General features: G+C 33.4%; 3 protein-coding genes and 1 pseudogene across 3 annotated transcripts; 1 reads left to right on the forward strand and 3 right to left on the reverse strand.

The window, feature by feature from the left end:
* Positions 1-998: 998 nt before the first annotated feature.
* LOC114169843 (mediator of RNA polymerase II transcription subunit-like protein) lies at positions 999-6,187 on the reverse strand. Its single transcript, XM_028055170.2, has 2 exons — positions 5,473-6,187; positions 999-1,976 (listed from the first exon to the last, which is right to left on the reverse strand). Exons 1-2 carry the CDS (start codon positions 5,934-5,936, stop codon positions 1,334-1,336), a joined length of 1,107 nt encoding a protein of 368 aa, XP_027910971.1. The 5' UTR covers positions 5,937-6,187; the 3' UTR covers positions 999-1,333.
* Positions 6,188-7,883: 1,696 nt separating this feature from the next.
* On the forward strand, positions 7,884-11,245 carry LOC114168250 (esterase/lipase/thioesterase family protein). Its single transcript, XM_028052999.2, has 8 exons — positions 7,884-8,341; positions 8,426-8,554; positions 8,767-8,898; positions 9,155-9,297; positions 9,412-9,509; positions 9,602-9,696; positions 10,072-10,125; positions 10,745-11,245. Exons 1-8 carry the CDS (start codon positions 7,919-7,921, stop codon positions 10,949-10,951), a joined length of 1,281 nt encoding a protein of 426 aa, XP_027908800.1. The 5' UTR covers positions 7,884-7,918; the 3' UTR covers positions 10,952-11,245.
* Positions 11,246-11,578: 333 nt separating this feature from the next.
* Positions 11,579-13,346, reverse strand: LOC114168249 (cytochrome P450 89A2 pseudogene; annotated as a pseudogene).
* Positions 13,347-14,885: 1,539 nt separating this feature from the next.
* Positions 14,886-23,047, reverse strand: LOC114169178 (DNA topoisomerase 1 alpha-like). Its single transcript, XM_028054216.2, has 16 exons — positions 22,817-23,047; positions 20,623-21,824; positions 20,283-20,477; positions 19,605-19,685; positions 18,709-18,768; positions 18,471-18,565; positions 18,210-18,366; positions 17,969-18,094; positions 17,245-17,325; positions 16,989-17,079; positions 16,778-16,911; positions 16,197-16,265; positions 16,002-16,091; positions 15,800-15,903; positions 15,556-15,724; positions 14,886-15,121 (listed from the first exon to the last, which is right to left on the reverse strand). Exons 2-16 carry the CDS (start codon positions 21,778-21,780, stop codon positions 15,053-15,055), a joined length of 2,679 nt encoding a protein of 892 aa, XP_027910017.1. The 5' UTR covers positions 21,781-21,824; positions 22,817-23,047; the 3' UTR covers positions 14,886-15,052.
* Between the last annotated feature and the right edge of the window lie 1,866 nt (positions 23,048-24,913).

A 24,913-nucleotide genomic window follows, 5' to 3' on the forward strand; every position in this document is an offset into this window, starting at 1 on the left:
AATCTGAAAATTATTGAAATGTTGGTTGAAAGACAAAACACATTTGATTAAAGAAACGTTGAATCAACAAGTTGACCAAAAAAATTAAACTAATAAGAACTTAACCAGCAAAAGTGAAATAAAGTGACAAAAATAATAAGCTTGAAAAGATAAAGAGAAAGCATAAAATATAACTAATGCTCTAAAAGTAAAATAAGAGGAACATAAAGAATGTTAAAGAAAAGAATAAAGTGTCAAAGATATGTTTCATGAATAAGAAAAACTTTTTGTTACATAAATTTATTTTATTACCATTATTATTATTATTATAAATTTTTAAATATTCTATAGTAAAAATTAAGAAAAAGGTGATTTTTTTTATAATTATTATCATATTCATAATTTAAACTTTACTTTTTATTCATAACCAAGTAACAGTAAATCATAGTTAAAAATAATGGTATAAATTCACTATACCGATAAATATACATATATTTTAAGTATAGTATAATTAAATAATAAACCAGTGATTAATTACCTTAAAACATATAACTTTAAATTCATATTTTCATTTCTGCTAGTATTAAGTGAATAATCATAATATGTTAATTACCAAACCCTTTTTAATAAGTGACCTCACTTATCACTTAAAGCTTTAGCAACTATTATTAATGAAAGCACATTATTATCAAAAAGCTAACAACCTTATTATCTCGTGTCAGAATTATTTAGTCAATAACTTCATTAATTTATTTATGACAAATATTCACTTGATATAAGTCAATCAAAAGGGTTACTCTCGAACACATTTCTTTCACAAACGTTGCCCACTGTAATAATTGTTCAGCAGCACTTTTTAACATTAAAACCGTGTTTTAATTCTTCATTACTTTTATTTATCTGTTCTTCCTTTCTCCCATCACATCACAAGGATAACTTGTCCCCAAAACATAATCAAACATTTTTTTTATAGTGGAAGAAAAGATCTTAAAGACTTCAGACAACCTGAAAAAATGGAATGGCAAAACGATGAAACCAGAGTTTTCCAGAAAACTAACGATATACATTTGACTGAATTTGTATGCTTATATAACACTTATGAGCACTCAATGATGAACCATGTACTGCACTATACTAGTCTAGAGCATAAACTTTGATATTCATCCAATCTAATACTGGTTCAATAGTTTTCCTTGCGCCCCTGTGAAATAGATTTTGATCCTGAAAGTAATCTTTAAGATACTAACTTGAAGACATTGATTGATACCCAGGACAATGATTTTTAAAATGGATATTGATCCCTTACACATAGTTTAAACTCTCCCAAGTGGCTTTATTCAATCACTGTCCAGAATCACCTAGCATTCAAATCAAATTCACCAACTTCGCGCCAGCCATCCTGGGTTCCAGTGTCTCCATTTTCAGCTTCATCATTCAAGAAATCCTCTGATGGCTCTTTCTCATCTCTCTGAGTATTGTTTCCCCATCCATTGATCATCTCAGCAGGGTTACCTCCCTGATCTTGCTCTCCCATGTCATGGCCAATCACAATGTCATTGCCTTGGGAACCAAGTGCACTCCCTCTCATGGGTGCTCGAGACATCATTTCAGCATGAGACTGTAAATCTGCACGAGCCTGTTCTGCTTGAAACATTGCTGCCATTCGTAGTTTTGCCTCATGGGCTTCACGGCCTGCCTTTTCCCTCGACTCTAGCTCTGCTCTTAGTTCATAATTAGCTCTTTTTTCTTCTTGGAGAAGTGCCTGCTCGATCATCAATCTCTCCTCTGACCGGAATTCCCCCAATCCTCTCTTTTGGGTTATGATGTTGAAGGCAAGTGCTTGTTTCTCAAAAGTTGCAGTGAATTCAGCAATTTTAGCAGCAATATTATTATCCCACTGTTGTGACCGCGAAAGCATCTGGCCAGTAGTGTCAGAATCAAGTATCCTATCATCCTCTTCTTCTTCATAGTCTGCCACAACATGGTAAGGCAATAACCTGCGGAAAGAACATTTAGGGAAATTCTGAAACATAAGAAATCCATGACAACATTTTCCGATTGCATCAAACATAGGAAGTGGGGGTGAGGAGTACCAGCATTGTTTTTTTCTTTGAAACAATAAATACTGTCCTTAGATTATTTCAATGAAATGCAATCAGGACCCAAAAGCATTTAATGCTGTAATAAAATACATATGCAGCAAGTAATAGGAAGTGCTCAGCAGCACTGATTGTTGTTTTAATTTATCATATTAAAAACTAAATTGTGGGAAGTAAAATACGAAGACATTAATGTCTAATTTCATTTTATTTTGATAAGATCATCGTGAACATGCATATGAAGGCCTCGCATGAAATCATGTTGTCAGATTTTCTAAAACGAAAAACTTCACACATTTGCACTGTAGTAATAAACGAGTTACCAGTTCATTTCTACATCACAGTAATCAAACTGAAAGTTTTGTCTCCCTTTATTCAAGTACCATTAGCACATATAAATTACCATATGACAGAGCAAGAACAAAATTTGATAGAATCTAAATGCTCTAGGTTCTGAAGAACTATATCTAACTAAATATAATATACATATAGTAAAATCACAAATAAGGACATGGCATAGATAACAAATTAATCTTGCTGTACAAACATAGATAAATAGGTAAACTTTGATTTGTTATTAGAATCAGGGTTAATGGCAAGAAAAATGAATTCGGGATAGGGGACGACTATGAGATGCTAAACAATTTCAGAAGCAGGGCAACAAAACATAACAAGGAGTCAAATATCACATAATATCAAAAAATACTCTATACACAAGAACAAAAGAACACATTAGAATTTAACTTAAAATCAAATAAATAGGGGAAAGCAACATGAGAGTATTCTGCAAGCGCATAGCTAATTCACAAAAGGAGAAGGTTGCAGTGAGAGAAATTGCAAGTGAAGAGATAAAATCAGTATTCAGACCACGAAAAAAACTGACACAAATATAGTTGTAAATAGACTGTAGGACAAGCATATGACAAAAGATGTTAATTAGATTTTTGGCCAAGTGCAGCTTTAAATGAATGAAAACAAAACCAAGTTCCATCAACAATAATCAACAAACACCACATAAAATCTCATTTTCCATTTGATAAATTAACATGATGAAGAAAAAAGAAATGGCAAATTGGAAATCAATTCATAACAAAAACTGTTCTTAAACAATTTTTTTTGTTTGTTTTGGATAGTGCAATGGTGAAATCTTATTCACAAGCAAGCCCTTTTCAACCCACAAACAATGGATGCAAATAAGCTTAGCCAACCTATGACCAGATTGAGACACCTCGCCACAAGCAGATGAGTGCTGCAGCAAGAGGTAGCTACCTCTAAAATACACAGTAACACAAATCACTTCAACGCTTCATCAATGAGGGCAAGTGACGAGCATTAAAATGATATCTAGTATTCTACTTAACACAAGGACATTCCATCTGATTCTCGGAAATTTACTCAGAGAAGTTCCACAAGTTATTGTGTGTTTGGTTTAGTTTATTTTGAAGAAATAGTCACTTATTTCTACCAACTTCCAGAAGAATGTTATTATTATTATTATTTCTCCAACAACAAGAAATTTCCTAACATACATTCACCTTTGTTGGAGAGGGCATTGTAATCACATTTACAACTTTTCTCAAAAAGAAAATCCAAAATGAAAATAAAGAGTATGATCAAAGCATTATTGTAACTCTTACAGGCTATTTTCACACAATGAAATAGAAATATCACCAACATTCGTTTATCCATGATAGGAGAAGAATATATCATGTAAAGCACTTATTATTTCATAGCAACAGATTATGCAATATACGATATTCATCTAATAATCCTAGTATTTTTTTTATCATACTTCTCACATGTAATTGATTCGGGAGTCAATGCAAACACTTAACTTTAAACTTGAGCTTTCCAGACAAACTTGGGAAACAAAAGGTTTTCGCTAAACTAGGAGTAAGATAAAATATATGCATGGCATCTTTAGCAAGAAACAAAAGGAACATAGGTATCATCAAATGATGGAAACTGGAGAAAAGTATGAAGAGTTATTTGTGTTTACAGAGTTCCAATAAAGTGCAATGAGAAGTTTTACTCTGTGATCATATCATCCAGCTATGCTCTATGATGGCAGTGGGTTAGGCTTTAAAGAGACAACATGAGAAAAATGTGGGAGTAACGGATATTTGGTCAGGCAAAAATTGACAAAATAAGAAAAGACTGCATATGATAAAACATTGCTGTGACACCATTTGAGGCAAAGATGAAAAAAAAACTGTTTAAATTGATTTAGACACGTACAAGGAAGGTCATTCAAAGAACCAAATGGGAGAATAGATTGCATGAATTTTAGTTTTGTGAAAAGCGAAGAAAGCATTGAAATAAGTTGTTTAGACTCATGATGAACAATATTTCTAAAGATTTGGTCTTTAAAAAAAAGGAAACACATCATTTGAACTAATGGGACAGGGGTTTTGTCCTCGTTCTCACATGTAGATGAAAATCATATTCGATCTTGTGGCTTTAGGAGGACAAAGAATTTTTTCCTGGTGTTTCAGCCAAAAGTAAATAAATCCACATACTCGTCTATATATGAGTGATAGCATATAGTTCATATTGAATATTACTTCTTTAAGTAGATTCTCTGGTACACTAAAGTCTAAAGTATCCATACAGACTATAAATAGTAGCTTCATTTGATGGCAACTGTTTTTTCTCATTCAAACACTATTGACCTAATGGTAAAGCATATCACAAACTAGGGAGCTCGAGAGATATAAGACTCTGATATAAGTGTAAAAAATAAATTCTTAATAAGCAGCAATAATGTGACTGCAAAGCCAGTAAACCACACTGATGTATACAGAGGGGCAGCTCAATTTCTCTCCTCTTAGAAAACATTTTCAGCCATCAACAAGCAAATTCCCATACGGCTCTGTGCAAAAGCTTCAATGATAATATCGATCTACAAATTTTCAGTTCAATAAGGGTTTCATGATATATCAGATCCATAAAAAAGCCATTGGTTATTAACATTCTTGTGATCTTCCCAATTTAAGGAGAAAACGTTAATTGATTAAACAAGCCTCGTCAATACCACTTGTCACTCACACAATACACTAAGAAAGGAGAAGTGTAACAAGAAATCGCTTCTTATCCTAACGTTAATTAATATGACTAAGAAAGCACACACAGAACAAGTATCTAGCTTCTTTCTACACCAAAAAACTCAGCGCAAGTCATTCTCAAATTATTCACAAAAACAGCAGGGAAATCACAGTCAGCGAGGTCAGAGAAGGATCAGAAAAACAAAATATAGTAGCACAGGTCACAAGTGAAAAAAATATATGCAAAGTTGCAATTCAAACATGGAAAACACCATCATTGTTTTTGTTTCCACAGTGACCAAAAAACAAAAAAACAGAAAGCATGATGCCGGTACGATTAAAGAACAAACCTCTCGCAGGCATCTTCAAGCGAAGAAAAGGGTCGTTTGAAGTCCGGATGGCAGACCCGCCACGCGTCCTGGTATGCCATCTGGAGCTCCATCTGGTTCCCGGGTCGAATAATCTTCTGCTGCTGCTGCTGCGGCTGCTGTTGCTGTTGTGGGGGCTGTTGCGGCTGCTGGGGCGGAAGGTGGTTGGAATTAGGGTTCTGATGCAAATTGATAATCGGATTAGGGTTAGGGTTGGGAGGATGATTTGGGTTAGGGTTAGGGTTCTGTTGGAGATTGAGGGGTCTGATAGGTCGCAAGTGAGCGTCAATGTTGGAAGGAAAACGAGAAATTGCAGCTGCTTGCTGCTGTTGATGTTGCTGCTTCTGCAACTGCTGTAAGAGCAGAAAATTTTGTTGATGCTGTTGTTGCTGTTGTTGCAACAGAAGTTGTTGATGTTGCTGCTGCAATGCCTTTGCCTCTTCCATTTTTTTCTGCAAAATGCGTTTTTTAACCGCTCAAATCCCCTCTATTTGGAATCCGATTTTGTGGGTCTGAAATTGAAGAAAGAGAGAGAAAGAGAGAGGATTTCGGAGACCGTGTTTTCTCCAAAATTTATATCCCTCCTTTCATGATCTTAGTTTCTGTGCTTCTTTCTTTCCTATCACCAATCAACACAATCGTTTTTTGTTGCGTCCACACTCTCACCCTGCGCGCAATGCAGTGTGACCCAGATGCATGTCTCTGTTTTTACTTTATTTTATTATTATTTTTTTTTTACACCTTCAACCACTACGCTCGAACTCGCGAAAACACCGAAATAAGTGGGAAAAGAAAAATCAAAATTATAATTTATCACTAAAAAAAAATCTGAGGATTAAATTAAATAAGTTCTAGGGGTTTTAATATTTTGTTAAGGTTGATCTTAATTTTGTTGTATATTGAAAGTGTTGAATTTAGTTTTACGTCTTTAATAATTGGTCCCTTGTTATCGTCGAATTTAAAATTCTCAAGTTAAAGATGGAATTCGCTGTTTTTGAGAAATACATTTTTATTTGTATTAATATTTTAGCCGTTACGTAATTGGTCTTTTCAAAATGTAATATTTGAATTTTAGCTAGAAAAAAAATGTATTGAGCATATTAAAGAAAATAATAAGTTAAATATAGTTAGTTCTTTTAACTTTTTATGTAAAAAGAAAATTGCCTTCAAGCGTCAACTAATGTAATTACACACAAATTGCAAGTATGTAAAAAATTATTTAAGATTGGAGATGTATAATATATGACGTGAAAAATAATTGTTTCTTCTAAATTGAAAACATATTTTTATGTAATTTTATTGTGATGACAACAAAATAAATATGATGTAATAGATGTGAATTTCTAAATCTAATTCAATATATTTGTTCAAATAAAAAAAAAGTGTTGTAATGATTGATTGCATTAACATTCTCCCATAAGATGTATTTATTGTATCCATATATATATATATATATATATATATATATATACTACATTATGGAGAGAAAGGTTTATTTTGAAAATTTTTAACTTACTTTAAAGTAATGTAACTCTTAATGAGAGTTAATATTATCTATTTTTAATGTATTTTAAAATATCAAAATTAATGTCATCTTATTCATGAATAAATTATTTATTATATTTATTTTTAAAAAATTTCTTACATACTTTAATGATGAAAAAGTCTATACGATCACAAATGATAAATATTAAAGTATTCGTGGTATTTAATTAACACTTTTTTTTAATAATTATAAGTTTACACATCTGGTTAATTTTATACACAAAATACAGTAAACATCCTAAATAATAAATATAACATCAAGCATTTGATGAGATTGGACAAGAATGTCAAAAGAAATGAATGAATTTTTCTTACAATGTTTTAATTTTAGAATCTAAGGGCCAAATCTATATAATCAAACAGTGTTCTTTTAATACTTCTCTTGAAATAAAACTGGTTAACTAATATTTTAAAACTTCGTTGATTTTTTACTCGAATAAATTTTGCATTTCCATAGTATAGTGATATTTTTATTTTATTTCTGTTCAACATCAGTTTGTGTAATATTTTATTTTAGCTATTGTTATTGCATTTAAATTTAGTACAATACTAATTTTTCTTTATATAATGCGTAGATAATTCTCTTTTAGTTTCATAAACTTTTTCAAAGAGAATAATTCAAAATGAGGAAAATATAGTAAGTTCTAAAATAAAACGTTACTACTTTACAGAAAAAAAAAAACGAAATATTAAGAATGGAAACTATCCTCTCTTTTCTTTAACTGAGATAAACAAATTTAAGTAAACAAAAATATTTAAATTTATTTATTTTCAGTAAAAATCACTTTTAATTTCTGATACCAATCAATAGAGTGGGAGTGGTGCATAAATGATTAAAATAAAAAGGTAGACAGTGTCTGCCCAATAGGTAAAAAGAGAGAGCATGGCAAAGTCTCTGGCGGGGCCCATACCCATTTCTTTCCGCCCATACAATCACACCACTAATTCACTAATCACACCCCTTCGCTTTTCCTTCTCCGCCCGCCACGTCACCTTTTCCGCCGCACCAATGTCTACTCCCGCCGCCGCCGCCACCACCACCCATCCCTCCTTCGAAATTCTCGGCGGCGCACACCACCGTTTCCTCCCAGCCCTCCCTCACTTGGCTCGCCCCTACCGTCCTTTCCCCCTCCTCGCCGCCAACCGTCACCTCGAAACGATATTCGCCGCCTTCTTCCGCTCCGTCCCCGACGTCAGGCTCCGCCGGGAGTGCCTCCGGACTCAAGACGGCGGCGCTGTCGCTCTCGACTGGGCCGCCGGCGACGACCGCCGTTTGCCCCCTGACTCTCCCGTCTTAATCTTGCTGGTCCGTTATAAACGAAAAAAAGAACACTTTTTTTTGTTGATTTGAAGTCATGGGGTGTTGAAAATTGTGACGGGGTTTGTGCAGCCAGGTTTAACCGGAGGTAGTGAAGATTCGTATGTGAGACACATGTTGATTAGAGCTCGAAGCAATGGATGGCGTGTTGTGGTTTTCAACAGCCGCGGTTGTGGAGATAGCCCTGTTACTACTCCTCAGGTCAGGTCAATATTGTTGTTGCTGATAAAACTAAATCTAGAGTTGAGTTTGTTTTTGTTGGAGGTCCTGCATTATGAACCAGTTATAAAACCAGTTTTGTGAGATTAAGATAGGATTAAAGTTCATTTTTTAACAATTTTGAATTGAACATTGGATAAAAAGAACTATTATATGGATACTGATTGTGCTGGTGTGTGAACATTGATGTGCAGTTCTATTCAGCTTCGTTTTTGGGAGATATGCGTGAGGTTGTTTCTCATGTCACTGGTAGATACCCCAATGCTAATCTATATGGTGTTGGATGGTCTCTTGGAGCCAACATTCTTGTTCGTTACGTGGGCCAGGTACCATTATTTCTCATTCCTGCATCGATCAAATTGGTGGTTTATGTGGTTTGGAAAATAGTAAAGGTGTTTGTTTGAGTGAGGATATTACGCCAAAACTACTTTGTGTGGGAAAAAAAAGGGAAATGGGGATTGAAATTACACGTTATTCCCACAATGTAAACAATTAGAAGTGATTTTCGGTGGATTGTCTTTGCCTTTATCCATTGAGTACTGCTTCTGGTGTGTTATTTATATTTCTCATTGCTAATTTCAGGAGTCTCACAATTGTCCTCTTTCTGGAGCTGTATCATTGTGTAATCCTTTCAACTTAGTTGTGGCGGATGAGGACTTCCGAAAGGGCTTTAACATTATTTATGACAAGGCCCTTTCGAAGGCTCTTTGCAAGATTTTCAAGAAGTGATACAAATTTATATATGTTATTGTGGTTCTTCTTCTAGCTACTTATAAATGGATCCATTTTTCTGGCTATGATGGTATCACTAAAATCTTGTGTTTTTCTTCTGAGTCCAGACATGCTTTACTCTTTGAAGATATGGGTGGTGAATTTAATATTCCAATGGCAGCCAAAGCTAAGTCTGTTAGGGAATTTGATGATGGACTGACACGTGGTATGTGCCCCTACTTAATGGAAGCTTGATAGATAGATAGATCACACTTGTGAATTATGTCTGCTCAGATATTCATCTATGAGGCTTCGCAGTTTCTTTTGGATTCAAGTCTGTGGATGAATATTACTCTAATTCAAGCAGTTCAGATTCCATAAAACATGTCAAGACCCCTTTGCTTTGCATTCAGGTAAAATTTGTTGTTGACCTAAAATAATTTTATTATGTTTCTTATTGTATTTAGTGTAAAATTGAAATGAAAACCTACTTCCTGCGTTTGTGATTAATTTTTTTGTCATTTATGCTTTTTGAACTCTATTTATTGATCTTGTTATACTCAGTCTTTCGAAGTGACACATTGCAAAGGAAGAAGAAAGTATTTGGGAATTGTGAAATGAATCTTCAATCGAGACTGACTTTATTTTTATCAATCAAGATATTGAGCTTGTAACCGAAGTGCACCCTAGCCCCCATCTCTTGAATTGAGAGTGCCTAGGTTTTTGCACATTCTGTTATGAATAAATAAATAAAGTTTGAACTCAGAAGAATCTCTTAATTTTTTCAGGCTGCGAATGATCCGATTGCTCCTTATAGGGGAATTCCTCGTGAAGATATCAAGGTATGTAATTTTGTATATAGAGGTGGGATTATGAAGTTTAGTGTTACCATTCAATTTTTGACTAAAATGTGTTTGATATATCAAAAGTACACAAGTGACCAATACTCGTGAAATAACTCTATACTCAAAAACGATCCAGAAACCAAGTTCAAATGAGTCTTTCATAATTAGAACAGTCAAATGTGTCCAACCAGATCGCAATTCGGCTTCCTGAAGACCGAATTCCGACCTTGAACAGTAAAAAGTGCTAGGTGGAGAAATAATGTCCAACCAGATCCATTTGGTTTTTTTTTGGAACAGTGCCATTTTGCCGAAAATTTTTGAAGTTCCAAATTCCTCTTGGTAATACCAGAATCAGTGTGTTTGATAATAATGGCTTTGTTATGTGTACATGTTTTACCATCACATTATTGGGTGTTGTGCTTTCATGTATCCTAGAAAATCCTGTCAAATCATCTACGTTACCTCTCTTGGTTTCTACTAATCTTTCTCTCTGGTGGCTGATTGAACAAACTCCTATTTTATTTATTCTTTTTCTGTCAAATCATCTACAATTCATCTTGTCTTTATTTGATTTTCATTCATTTTATTTTAACTATAATACTGTTTATCATGTCAGGAAAATCCAAACTGCTTGTTAGTAGTGACACCCAAAGGTGGCCATCTAGGGTGGGTTGCTGGTGATGAAGCACCATTGGGAGCCCCTTGGACTGATCCTTTGGTAACGGATTTCATTCAATATTTAGAGAGAGATGCAGTTACTGCTCCAGAAACTAATAATAATAATCCAGGAAGTAAAGAGGCCTTGCACCATCTTGAAGTGTAATGTTGCTAGATCTTCTTTTTCATGCATCAAATGCATCCTTTGAAAACTCACCAAAACAGTAAATCCATATATCCTGCAATATTCTTTAGCCCATTCGTAATCCCTAATGTGTGGAAGCAACTCCGCTCTGCTTGATCCGAATGGATCACTTAGCTCAGAGGCAAATATCAGCAATGTTTGAACTGATATTTGATTTACCAGTCAATTTATGTACTGTACAAAGTAATTGGAAAACAGACTGAACAAGTACTGCAATTGTTTCAACATTTATATTATTCATAGTTTATTCTTCAATTTAAGTTTTATTACCATTTTTAGCTATTTCATTTAACTTATTTGTCACACTTTTCTTACATTCTTTCTGTAGTAGCTGGGTTTGAAAAACTGAAAACTCTCATTCAACAGGTAGAGACGAGAAACTCATGGCAAGATCAAAGAAACCACATTTCAAACTTTCAGACTTTTATTTGAGCATAAGTTTAATGCTGTTCCTAACTCCTGTCCCACTCTCTGCTTTTTGAATCAGTTAATTTTGTCAAAGCTGATCTTCATTTTTTTAGTAAAGCAATGGGAAAGGGGACAGTAACTTCTGGTTACATGAATGTTAACAGCAACAAACAAAGAAAATCACATGAATGCTTGAAATGTTTGGCAATGTAGTCATTAAACAGAAGTGAAATTTTTGTTTAGAACAAAATGTTACCAATAACTTGTCAATAATACCTATTGCCTGGGTAAAATATGAACCTTCAAAGGATTCTTCATTACTGTTGTGAATTGCAGCTTCTCTGAAAGATCAACATGCTCTCCATCCACAACCTTCCACTCAAAATTCCAAAGAAAATTGGCCACAAAGTACTCCAAGTGCAGCATTGCCAAACCATAACCAGGGCACATTCTCCTCCCAGCCCCAAACGGCATCATCTTAATCTCTTTACTTCCCATTATGTCAAAAGTTGTGCCTCCATTTTTCTCCCCAATGTTCATGAACCTCTCTGGTTTAAAGGCCATGGGGTCATCCCAAGCTGTAGGGTCCCTCCCTATCTCTGCCACCAAGAAATTCACTGAGGCATAGGTAGGCACCAAATAACCATTCAAAACAACATCTTTAGTTACCCTGTGAGGAGCCACAAAGTGTAATGGAGGGTGACGCCTCAACCCTTCCAAAATCACAGCCTTGAGATAAGGCAATTTATGCAGATCCTCCTCTTTCACTTCCCTTTCCTCTCTACCAACCATCAACCCTCTAATTTCCTCCACTACACTTTCTTGGATTTTGGGGTATTTCACCAGATTTGCCATGATCCACTCCAATGCAGTTGAAGTTGTATCTGATCCTGCATTCAGAAACTCCGAACATAAGGTGCAAATTTTACCATCATCAAGATTTATCCCCTCCAAGATCTGCAAATCCAACAAACTGTCCACATATGAGAATACAGAATCGCTCAACTGACTTGAGCCATTGTTTTCTCTTTCTTCCTTAGCCTTCCTTCGAGCATTGATGTGAGGAATCAACACAGCATCTTGCTCTCTCCGCTTCTGCAAAAACTCCTTCCACCTCTTCCAGAACAAAATCCTAGTAACTGTTGGCCAAAAGTTTAAGACACTGTACCTAGCATAACTCACAAGCATGTCACGTTGACTGTCCTCAATCTCCCTTATCTGCTTCTCATCGAGTTTGTCACCAAAGCACATCAAAACCATCAAAGAAAACATGCCATATTGAAAGTGGTCAATGACCCTTATGGGGTTGTTGCCCTCAGAATCAGATACGAGTCCTTGTAGGATCATGGCTAGGACCCATTTGCGTGCGTGTGCATAGGACTTAACCTGCAAGGGGTGAAGGATTCTTGAAGTGAGGTTGCGTCTAAGGAGGCGCCATCTGGGGCCATAGAAGCTGAAAAGAATGTCATGCTGGTTGCTACTTATAACCTTGTTGGTGGGGTTAGCCTTGGGGCGATCGGCGAAGATGGTGCCATGTTGGATCAAAGCTTGGTGTGCAAGGAAACGACTTGCGATGAAAATATCAGGGTGAGAATAACCAACATGAACAGTGAAGATTGGGCCATATTTTGCGACGAGTTTTTGAAGAATGGTTTTGGGGTCAGTGAGGTATCCTCGTAGCAATGCAAAGTTGCATTTGGAAGGTCCCGGAGGGAGTGGAGGAAAGAGAACTTTGCATGTGGATTTGAGAATCAGCCAAAGGAAAAAACACAGAACAGAGAGAATGAACCACGTTTCCATGTATGAGAATTAGTACATGTTAAACTACAAACAAACAGAACAAACACGGAAATGTTAAAGGACTGAAATTTGAGTGTTACTTTTTTTCTTCTTCAATGTTGCTTTTAATTTTAAGAGCGAAACTGATTAGCGTTAGATTTTTTTCAATGTCCATTAATGGTTAATTAGTAGCAGTCAAGAAAGGTTTTGGTTTCCATGGACTATTTGATTTTAATTAGATTAAATTAAATTAGTGCTGTAATTTTCTTGAGAAAAGTTTAGATATGTATTTATCCCTTTAAATATAAGTCCATTTATTTTTTAGTTCGTACAGAAATATTTATTAGTTTTAAAACTTAATATTTTTTAAATATCCTATTTTAGTTCTTATTATTAATTATAGTTGATGCAAAAAAATAGTAATTTAAATGAACATAATTAAATTTTTTAACATAATTTATCAAGTAATACATTAACTATTTGATATAAATAACATAATTAGTTTACATTTTTTTATTCATTAATTTACTTTTAACATTGTATTTTTAAAAAAATAATTAAAATTTACTTAAACTCTTATAGTTTTTTTTTTTTATAATAATTTTGAATGATACAAAAGTGACTTATTTTCCCAAGGATTTTATCCCTAAAAACATAAATAAAAAACTACGTTTTATATTTTTAGAATTACCAATTATAACATATTAAACTTATATACAAAATAATATATTTTTATTTATACACAATTGAAAACTAACATAAAATAATTTTATTCATTATATACATTTCCGATTATCGTTCTTTATGTATAAAATGATAAATATATAATAATAAAAAATATATGTTTTTAGGACATTGGATGAATAGAACTATTATATGTCAAGGTGTCAACATAATTGAGTAAAGTTGCTGAAAAGGAATGAATCACCAATTTTACACTTGAACTCTTAAATAGTCAGTTTCTGATTTCATGCGCCTTTTTTTGAGTAAGGAGATTACATCAATATAACTTACGTATAATATAATGATGTTTCAATCTTATATAAAATATTTCTTACGTAAAATATTAACATAATAAGTTTATAAACTTTTCATATATTTTTTCTCTCTTACCTTTACGTAATATAGAACTCTTAATTTCATACTTAAATTCCTTACTAAAGCAAAGACAAAAAATAGCATGAGCGAATCATGTTTCAGAGTATGATAATGAGTTAACGATAAACTAAAACCAGCAGAAGAAAACTTGAAGGATGATTTGTTCAGTGTTACTTGTTTTTCATATTATTGAATGATATTGTTTCATTCACTCACAATTTTTTCACACAATGTCTCGATTTTGCTTTAATTATAGTCTAGAAAAAAAGGAATACCACATTTGCTTTTTAGATTTTTCAAAGTTCAAAAATTATAACAACTTTATCAGAATTATCATAATTGGTAACTAGACATTCAATAAGCAATGTCTTTTACCTTAGATTGATTTGATTAACAAATTTTCTATCCCATGAATGATCCCTTCTAAACAGCAAATTGTGTCCAGTTAAAATAGAAGAGAAATTTGCACCAAGATAGAAATAAATACTAATCAAAAACTACTAAATTAAATAAAGAACGAAATTATACCTCATTTTGCAGGTTTGGGAATGGGTATCACATTAAAATCATGACTATGAATGGTTAAGAGTTTAAGTATAAAACTGGTCAATGAAGAAGAAAAGGGGAAACTCACCCCATAATTAGATTAGATGGACTTACAACATCAATTTCCGTTAAAATTGACAAAATAGAAAAAATCATTTTTATAGAAAATAAATAAGTAAAAAAGAACTGTTTTTCCCCAGCATCACAACATAGCTCTCCATTCTTTAGTTCTCAGAATCTGAAGTCAGGATCCACATCCATTGCCCAACAGAATTTCGCCAGCAGAGATTTGTTGAAAATCTGTAACATTTCAGGCAAGTAACTCAAGAAATATATAAATTTCCAGACGGAAAAGCCAAAACTATAGCTTAAAGTAGGGCAAAAGAATGAATAAATGACCATAAAGAAAATGTAAAATTCCACATGCATTATACAGTAAGAAAAATGTATATTTCCACAGACATAATATGTAACTAAATTTTCTTCTGAACAAAATACTACATAATTGCTGTGAGTACAAGAATAGTATATAAGAAAAGAAAAACATTATATGGATCAAGTAAGACCCTTTAAAATATTTTACGGGTGCCAAAAAACAAATTTTGTAATTATTTAAATAAACTTAAAAAAATTTGGGACTGAACATGGTCCTCCTATCAGATCAACCCTGATTCTAGAAATTGAAAACGCAACGAATACTAATAACATAATCTAAACAAGGAAGAAGCCAGCACCTTTTCAATAGGAACCTCATGCCGCTTGCACCAGGCAACTGTAATCCTAGGGTCAAGGTAGTTTATCTTGGATGTGCCTAATGCCACAGTTTTTAAATCTTCCTTTGTCTTCATATCACGTTGCATCTTCTCAATTTTTGCATTGGTTTGAGATATCTTTTTCTCTAGCCTGTAGATTACATAAACCACAATCATACATCATGTTTAAACAATCAATTAAGGAAGTTACGAAAAGCTAAATTACACTTCAGGAGTCAAGTTCTTTTTTGTCTTTCCATCTGAACTCTTTGAAGGCGGCTTTCCTTTCCTTGCCCTGTCTAAATCCGTTTTCAGCTCCTTCAGAACAGCCTACAGGTAAAGGTAAGCCACATATAACTGTGTTAATGGGACACCCAGACCAACACAATCCCATATGAACAATTTTAAGATATTATTATTATAAATACCTGAAGTTCATCAATTTTTTCAGTTAACTTTGACATTTGTGCATCATGAGATTTTGAAACACTACGTTGATGATTGCAAATGATAGCAACCTGTTATGAAAGACACAAGTCATTACAACTTAAATGTGAAAAATAAAAATACTAACATGTAATATCGTAGGTATAAAACTAAGCAACATGCTTTAGCCAAATCACCTGTTTATTTGCATGCTGATAAACAACAATTTTCTCCCCAACATCTCCATCTTTAGTTTCTTGATTTAACTGTCCTCACAAAATTCCATAAAAACCATGTAAGTCTATAATATATCCAATAAAGGAAATCATTGTATATACATAATCGAATAAGCATATGTTTGACTTTAGGGCATATTGATATCATGAGATTTTTTAAGACATTTAAATGACATAACAATTTGAAGAGAAGCACAGTTTTACAATGGCGTGCAATTTAGTATTTGTACGGAGTCATTGTATTGCATACTAAATGTATGGAAAAGTTTTGATAAAACCCTGAACACAGAAAATTCTGAAGGCGTAGAAATAAGAGGCTTTGGTATCTTGCTCTCTAATAAGACATGCTATATTAGCTATTTTATTAGGAGGTGGGAGGTCCCACATTAAAAAATTCCAAAATTAATCAAATAACAATGTATATTGATGCAGAGATTACATAAGAACGGTATATAACAGAACAAGAGAATTAGCTTTTTTCCATTTTCTTTATTTTATCTACAAGGAATGTGAATATCGGGAATTTTCAAATCAACTTGTACCATATTATCCAATGTGATTGATGCATTGAATGTACGGAAGACTTTTGCTGTTAGACCGGGCATGAGTTCCTTCAGATGGGCATTTAATTTACTTGTATCCAGCTTATCAAAGAGATCATCACCAGGACGTTTATCTGAATATTACATGGGAAAAATAATTAAGTGCTACAATCACATGCTCAAAACATAAAATTAATGGCTAATTTCCCACCTTTTTGTAACTTCAATATTGCATTATATACAGGAAGCTCAACCTCAACTGTATTTTCATACTTGATAGAATCTTTACCAAGGAAGTTAAACTGCAAAAAACAGAGGTAACAAAGTTACTAACAAATATAATAATCAAGGGAGGCTACCATTAAAACAATCTGGGAAGGACTACTAAACTTAGAAAAAACCCTGAAGGATTTAAAACTCATCAACCATAATACAGAGCAAAGTAAAAATAATTAGAACCCAAAAACCTTCAATTTGTTGGGAGGTTCTCTTGTCACATTCTCTACTTTTAATGTGCAGCAACCAACAGTATCAGCTTCATCGTCATCCTGAAGAAATGCAATTAAGAAATACCAAAATTTAACAACTAAAATAAAAATAATCATCTACTATGAACAAATGCAAACACATTATGGAAGCTGAATATGAAGAACAAGTTATTTCAACAAATTTAAATAATGTAATTCACCTCTATGTTTGTCTATAAAGAAGTATAAGATATTAATATAGTTCAAAGGAAACTTTCACACATAAGAGTAGTTGAGGCTAAGAATACTTCCTTGGCATTTACTAACAAAGGCTTACATAAAATAAATTTCTTTAGGAAATTTTGTCCAAATTTACTCAGGTTAACAAGCCAGACTTCATAGTGACAACCGATAACTTTACTCAGTCTACCTTCCTTTGCCAAGTCAGATTCTATTATATACACATAGATACAGATATAGATATTATAAACATGAACGTAAAAACAAAATATTCAAGTAGTAAATGATTAATTAATTCTTTAGATATATGGGTAATTTAAAGAAATTAGCAAGATCTTAAGAGTCCAATTGAAAAAAAAAGAATCAAATACTAGCAAAGTATGCATTTCTGTGTCTTGACATCATGTACACAAATGTATGCTTTGTTGAAGGCAACTTTCTGTTAGAACAAATGAGTGTATAAGTACATATACCAACATAATACCTTCTCATTGCCAGCCCTCAGAGCTAGTTTATCAATAAGATAAGTAGCAACAGCAATTTGCAGCTTAGTAATATCTTTATTGGTAAAATCTTTTGTGTATGCAGACCTAATGTTCTCTATATAATCCTGCACCAAGAAGTCAATAACTAAAATAATCAGAAATGTCCTTTAAAATGTCATCCCAAACTATCCAACAAAAAACATGAAATTCACTAAGCTGGCGAACACAGCATCAAAGCACCTTTAACATCCTAGCTTTCTCATACTTTTCCTTGTCACTTTGCCCCTTCAAAGAACTACTTGCAGCCAGAAACACATACTTGAATAACTTTGGATTTATAGGGTCACTCCAATAGGCTAACCAAGTAACTGTATTATCATGTCTTATCTCCTTCCACCTGCCAAGGTTAGACAACTAATGATTAGAAAAACTGGTTTCAAGTAGGTAGCATATTCAATATTCTTTTAAATTTCTTCACTAGTGAAATAATTGGAGTAATACCTTTCCCCAGGAATAGGACATTCAGGAATTGGGGCATCCTTTCCAATATTAATTGTGATGTCACCTGGATGAATCCGTCTTTTCAATTTTCCCATCTAGCAAAATAAATTACAGTCAATACGTATACTTTATAAACTTTAGAAGCCAGTCAAAATCCCGAGTTGAAGTCACGATATATAAAACCACTGTATCAGAAAAAATAAGTCTATCTTGTTCCAGTAACAGCTATTATAACAACCTTGGGGTGCTCTCCTCGGCCTCGGAACAATCCTGGTGGTTCAACTCTAAAATTCCCAACCTAAAAGCAAAGATTAGATAAAAATTAGTCAACAGTTAAACAATTCCTAAAGAGTACATTTGAAAAAAGATTGAGAATAGAATGCCACAAAATTAAAGAGGAGAAAAAAGTGGAGCTTCAAGCACATACAGCTCCCTTAAAAACAACCATTTTCCAAATACTTTAAAGCATACAGAAACACAATTTTATGGAAAGAAAGATATAGTGTATCCTTACAGAGCCAATTATTCAGCAAAAAACGTGTACCACTAATGGCAGAATGGAAATTAAATTTACATGAAAAGTTAGAATAATTTTAAATTAAGCTCTTCAACTTTATACCTCGCGCATATTAAACCTTTATGGTTTGTCGAAGTGCAACTAATCCCTGGAAATTCAAATTTTATTTAAATACCAGAAAAAAATTTCACGTGACTCAGTTACAACACTATTAGATTCTGTTGAACCTTTAGTAAACCATGTGTAATTAATAATGTCACTTTATATTCCCCTAACAGCATGGTTTATGCACAAAATTTGAACACTAAGGTATGATATACACATGGCCCAAAGTCGGTGTAAACTTGTCTAAATTAAATTGGCAACATGATGGTGACTGACAATGTTCTGGTCTGCATTAATAACTTCACAAACCAATCTAGCATAAAGTCTGTAGGTCAATATCCAACCACAATAACAATAACTCAACAACTACAAGAGAAGGAAACATAAATAATTCTCCCACAACAAAAATATAATGACCTGATTACAGTTCATAAAGTCTGTAGGAAAATTTTAAGATAGAAATCTACACAAATTAGAGAGGGAGAGAGAGAGAGAGAGAGAGAGAATTAAACCTTCTCTTTAACACCATCTACCATAGCCCACATGTATTTCTCCTCTTGTTTCATTTTCTCTTCCTTCAAATTCTTCTTCTCCTGCATAAAGAGGAGAAAAAGGGAATAAATAATAAAAAATAAAATAAAATAAACAAGACAAGACAAGAATAAACTTCTCAGGCTAACTCAGAACAAATAGGGTATGGAAAAAGACATGTGCATAGAATATTTCTGCATTACACTAAAACAATCTTTCCTAGTGTCAACCCCCAAAGAAGATCTTACAGAAAACACATTTCTGAATACAGTAAAGGAAAGAAAAATAAATACAGACAATATTATCCCTAAATTTTCCACTAAATGTCTATCTACCCTTGCTGCACACAGTCCACTGTCTTCTTTTGAAGAAAACTCACTTTCCCTGCCATTTTGCTATTTGCAAATTCTGTTATTCCTACAGTGAGAATTTTCTGTGGTCCTTCCTGCAACTTCCCCATGTGAGCTGTGCCTCTTTCGTAAAATAAATTAAAATTGCAGTATAAAGGGTCATTTAAACTGCATTATGAGGGGTCATTTGCTTACTCTTGTCCTTCTCACTTTGAAAATAATAAAAAATCTGCTTAAAAAACAGACAATGCTCCAATATGTACATTTCTACTATTGTCAAGTGTGTAATGTAACAAATGACAAACTTACTTCGCTGGTCATTTGCTTCTTCTTTTCCTTCACACCTTGGTACCAGTCATATATTGGAGTGAAATCACAGTCTTTCAAGTTCTGGATTACGTGATTTCTTCCAAGAATCTTTCGCCAGTCATTCCAGAAATTATCCTTGAACTTATCTTTCTGCATGTACTCCGTATCTCGCATGACTGCATACATTGTAGCAACCTGAAAAATAATATAATATGGTAAAAAGCTCAAGAGAATTTAAAAATAAACTTGCACATAAAGTACTTAACCAATCTCATTTCATCGAAAAAGGTAAGGAAACAGTCAACCAAAATCTGAAGTGCCTTTGGAGATAAAATCCTACCTCCTCTTGCTCAGGAGTCAAATCAACTGGCCTCCCCTTATAGAGCATCTTTACCCCGTGCTGCTGGTAAGGAGGTGGGAAAATGACACCATTGTGAACCAAAGTAGTCCATTTTTTCTGCCCATCACCAGAGCTAGGAAGAAGTTTGCTAGATTTGGAATATTCTGAACCACCGCCTGATTTCTTAACTATCTTCTTGGTCTGTTTCTTGAAAGGTTTCGAACTAGACTTGTTAACTTTAGAAACCTTTGTAAGCACCTTCTTCGTGGAAGATGATTTATCACCTGTTATGGTTTGTTTCTTTATTCTCTGGGAAATAGGCATATCATCATCATCATCATCATCCTCTGTCTTCAGCTCACGTTTCTCAGAGACTAGCTTAGTTTTGATAGATGCATCTGAAGCTGAGACCTTGGGCTTCTTAACAGAAGGTTGCAAGGAATTGCTATTATCTAGTGGTCTTTTAGCTGGCAATGGAGATGGCCTATCCTGCTTAATACTCGTCCCAGAACCATTTTGTCGCTCTTTCTGAATTTTAGAAATAGGCTTCTTGTCAGAGTCGTCATGGTTACTGCTAGTTCCCAAATTGATACTACGAGGTAACTTTTTTGCCAAAGGGACATCATCATCATCATCAGAGTCTTCATAAGATTTCTTGACAACAGACGTCACTTTGTTATTATGGTTAGAATTTTTCAACCTAAAACTCAACGGTTTATCATCCTCGTCATCTTCTGAATCTTCACATAAACCTTTACCACTGTGTTCAGTAGATTTTGGTTCCACCTTGACATCAATGGACATTTTCTGCTTATCTGCTAATGAAATCGATTTTGAATTTGCTACAGGCAACTTCACAGAGGAGGTGTTGCCAACAGAATTTGGAGCTCTTGAGATACCTACAGAAGGCTTCATGGCTGATGGCTTAAGAGATGGGGCAGTATTACCTTTCTGCATGCTAGAAGTCTGGCCATTCGAAGAAGGTGCATTAGCAGCCTGTCTATATGACTGTCCATCATGAATGTGAGTACTTGACTTCCTTGCTTCTGAATGTGATTGATTTTTCTTACTTGAAAACCTTTTGTAAATTATCGGTGCATCATCTTCGTCGTCAAAATCATGAGGTAAATTCGGTTTATCAGAAGTCTCAACAGCCATTATTCAACTATGGAAAGTGTTGGCATGTACATCAGATACAAATTCTGGATAAAAAATATGAAGTTTCAAATTAATCATCAAACTTCAAGTTTTAAATTTCCAAAGCAAACACAAAGTGACGTCACCAAGGAATCATCATTTGTACAGAACTATACAGACAAGGGGTTTCGATTGCAATAGAAAAGGGAAAATAACCTAATCCATACACTGGCATAGATCAAAATAACTATTCAAATCCCGCTGTCATCTGAATGAGGAAATTGAAAACCTATCCCAGCACTTCCCATTCAAACTGTTGAAAATAACAACATTAAAATATTGATAAAAATTCATGATGAGCTACGTCCTGACCGTGTAGCACTGGCATATGCCGCCCAATTGAACCAAGAAGAATGCCCTATCAATCACACTTGCTCACATACATAAAGAAAAATAAAAACCCCGACAACAACATACGATTAAAGCAAAACAAAAGGACAGCAACTCGGGATTGCATCAAAAACAACAGAAAGGTTGAAAGAATAAACAAGCTACTTCCCTAGGCAGTATCAGATTCCAGTAAAAAAACACACAAACCAGTTCAAAATCAAAAGCTCAAAGCCAAGAAATGATGAAAGACCACATTAGACCGCCGGAAGCAAAAGAAAGCCAAGAACTCATTACCAAGCTCGTCAAAGCCTGTTATTATTATTATTCTCTACAACAGCTGAGAATACGAGGGTTTTATCCAAAAATCCCGAATACGCACGCACTCACGCACGCACATGTAAAAATCTCAATCTTAAATTTCGACCAGGAAAGAAGCAACCACGAAAGTTGAGGTTTATGTCGTATTGTGATGTGAGGAGCAAGGGGATAAAAGCAACAAGAACAAGAACATGCAAAAAGGTAAAAGGGGGAAAGGGAAAATGCTGGGGAAAGAAAGATCGAGAAGAAATTGCAGCGAAAGAGAAAGGATGATAGAGAATCGATAGAAGCAGCAATTGCAGAAAGTAATAAGAAGTGAAGAATGAAATAGAAAAAAACGATTGATTACCGAAAAGGATGCGAATGAGGGTGGGTGAAGGTGGAGGAAAAATAGTGGCAGGGTGGGTAGCTCACAGATAGAACCAAAGGCGAAGGAGGAGAGAGAACGAGTTAGGGTGGGTGAGTCGAACTCGACTCGGCGAATTTCGGATGAGATATAGGGTGGAGCAATACGATAGAATACAAATTTACTTACAAAAAAACACAGATGTCAGATTGGGGTGTGTGTTTTTTTGTGTCCGGTTACTTTGTTTCAGCTAACGTTTTTCCTCCTTACCTCCCTTATACTCTTCCTTTATCTTTTCTCCGGCAAATGGGCCTGTTACTTCTCTTCAGGCCCAATTTCCGTGGTTTCTGCGAATGGACCTGTTATTTCTCTTCAGGCCCAACTTCCGTGGTTTCTGCAAATGGGTCTGTTACTTCTCTTCAGGCCCAACTTCCATGGTTTCGGCCCATTCCAAAAAAAATCTTAAACAAAGATAAAAAAATATTTTGCGGCTTTATGTTTTCGTCTTCTAATATCTTAGATTAGTTTGATTGTAGCAGATAAAATAAGATCTTATCTTATCAACTTGTGTCCGATTTTTGAATTGAAAAATATGCACATAAATATTAAATGAAATTCACTTTTTTTAGTAATTTTAACATAACACAATTTATTTCGTACTCAAAATTATATCAACAGATTACTTTATTAAAAGATATAATTAATGTATACTAACAAATAATTAGTCAAAGATTAATCTTCTAATTTTGTTGAAAAATGTACTTTTACAGTGTATTTATGAATTTTTATTTAATTCATCGACTTGCGCTATTTCTGGGAATTCAAATATCAATAAATTAACTAAAACAGGTAAAATTGTTTTATTTTCCTATTATAATGATTTTTTTTAATTCGGTCTCTCTGTTTTCAATTATCTCTATTTGATTATGTTATCATTATTTAATTTAAAATATATGCACCTATATTATCATAAATATCAAATGAACTTCATATTTTAATTACATTGTAACTTGATATATTTTGTATGAACCGTTATATCAACAATTTACTTTGTTAAAAGATATAATTGAATTCATACTAAACATCCCAACATTTTCTTTCTGATGTATAACAATAAATAATTAGCCAAATATTAATCTTCTAGTTTTATTGAAAGAATGTAGTTTCATACTGTATTTTGTGAAATTCTCTTTAATTCATTAAATTGTTTTGTTTATGTTTAAATAAAGGTTAAATATTTTTTTCTCATGTGAAAATTGAAATTAGACCTTTTTTTAAATTTTGAATTAATTTAATTTTTCATATTTAAAATGTGTAAATTTAGTCATCTTAACCGTTGACATTTCAAACATTTTTTCCAGCTAACATTAAACTTAAAATATGTCAAATTGTGTATATAACTCAAATCCTATTATGAAATATGTGTATAACATCAAATAAATTTAAAAAAGTTTAGATAAAATATCTTAATTCACATATTTCTAAAGTTAAATTGGACAAAAGATTTAAATACAAACTAATTCTAATTTTCACTCAAAGTTAAGCGACAAAAAATATATTTAACTTTCTCAATAAATTAATTATAATAGGTTAAATATTTTTTTTCATTACCATAATAATTATTTTTTAGTTTAATTTCACAATTTGAAATGATCATATTTTTATTTTATTATTTTAAAAATGAGTTTTTTTTTTAATTATAGCAATGCCATATTTATTTGTTATGTCATGTCTATTTGATGAACAAGTCAAATTTAACAAATAACATAACCATTCATTCATTACTAGCATTCGTTCCACCAAAGAAAGAAATATCGAGATACAATTGAAAACAAATATTTGTTATCGTTCATTACTAGCATTACTAACATGAAACAATTGTAAATACCTTTGTTATTACTTGGACGAACAAGTAATTGATTTCTCAAACTTATAACGCAGTGAGACTGTAACCCCCAATTTACTGATTAGGTGCTGTAGTGATACAAAAACACAAGACTGAAGTGAGCAATTTGTTGAAAAATTATCACAGTATTTATAGTGTAAAATAATATTACTATGTATACATATATATAAAAAAATATTTTTATCTTCTATTTA

The sequence above is a fragment of the Vigna unguiculata genome, chromosome 11 (genome assembly GCF_037176805.1).
Source record: "Vigna unguiculata cultivar grain cowpea cultivar isolate G323 ecotype 2 chromosome 11, ASM3717680v1, whole genome shotgun sequence".
NCBI classification, from domain to species: Eukaryota; Viridiplantae; Streptophyta; class Magnoliopsida; order Fabales; family Fabaceae; genus Vigna; species Vigna unguiculata.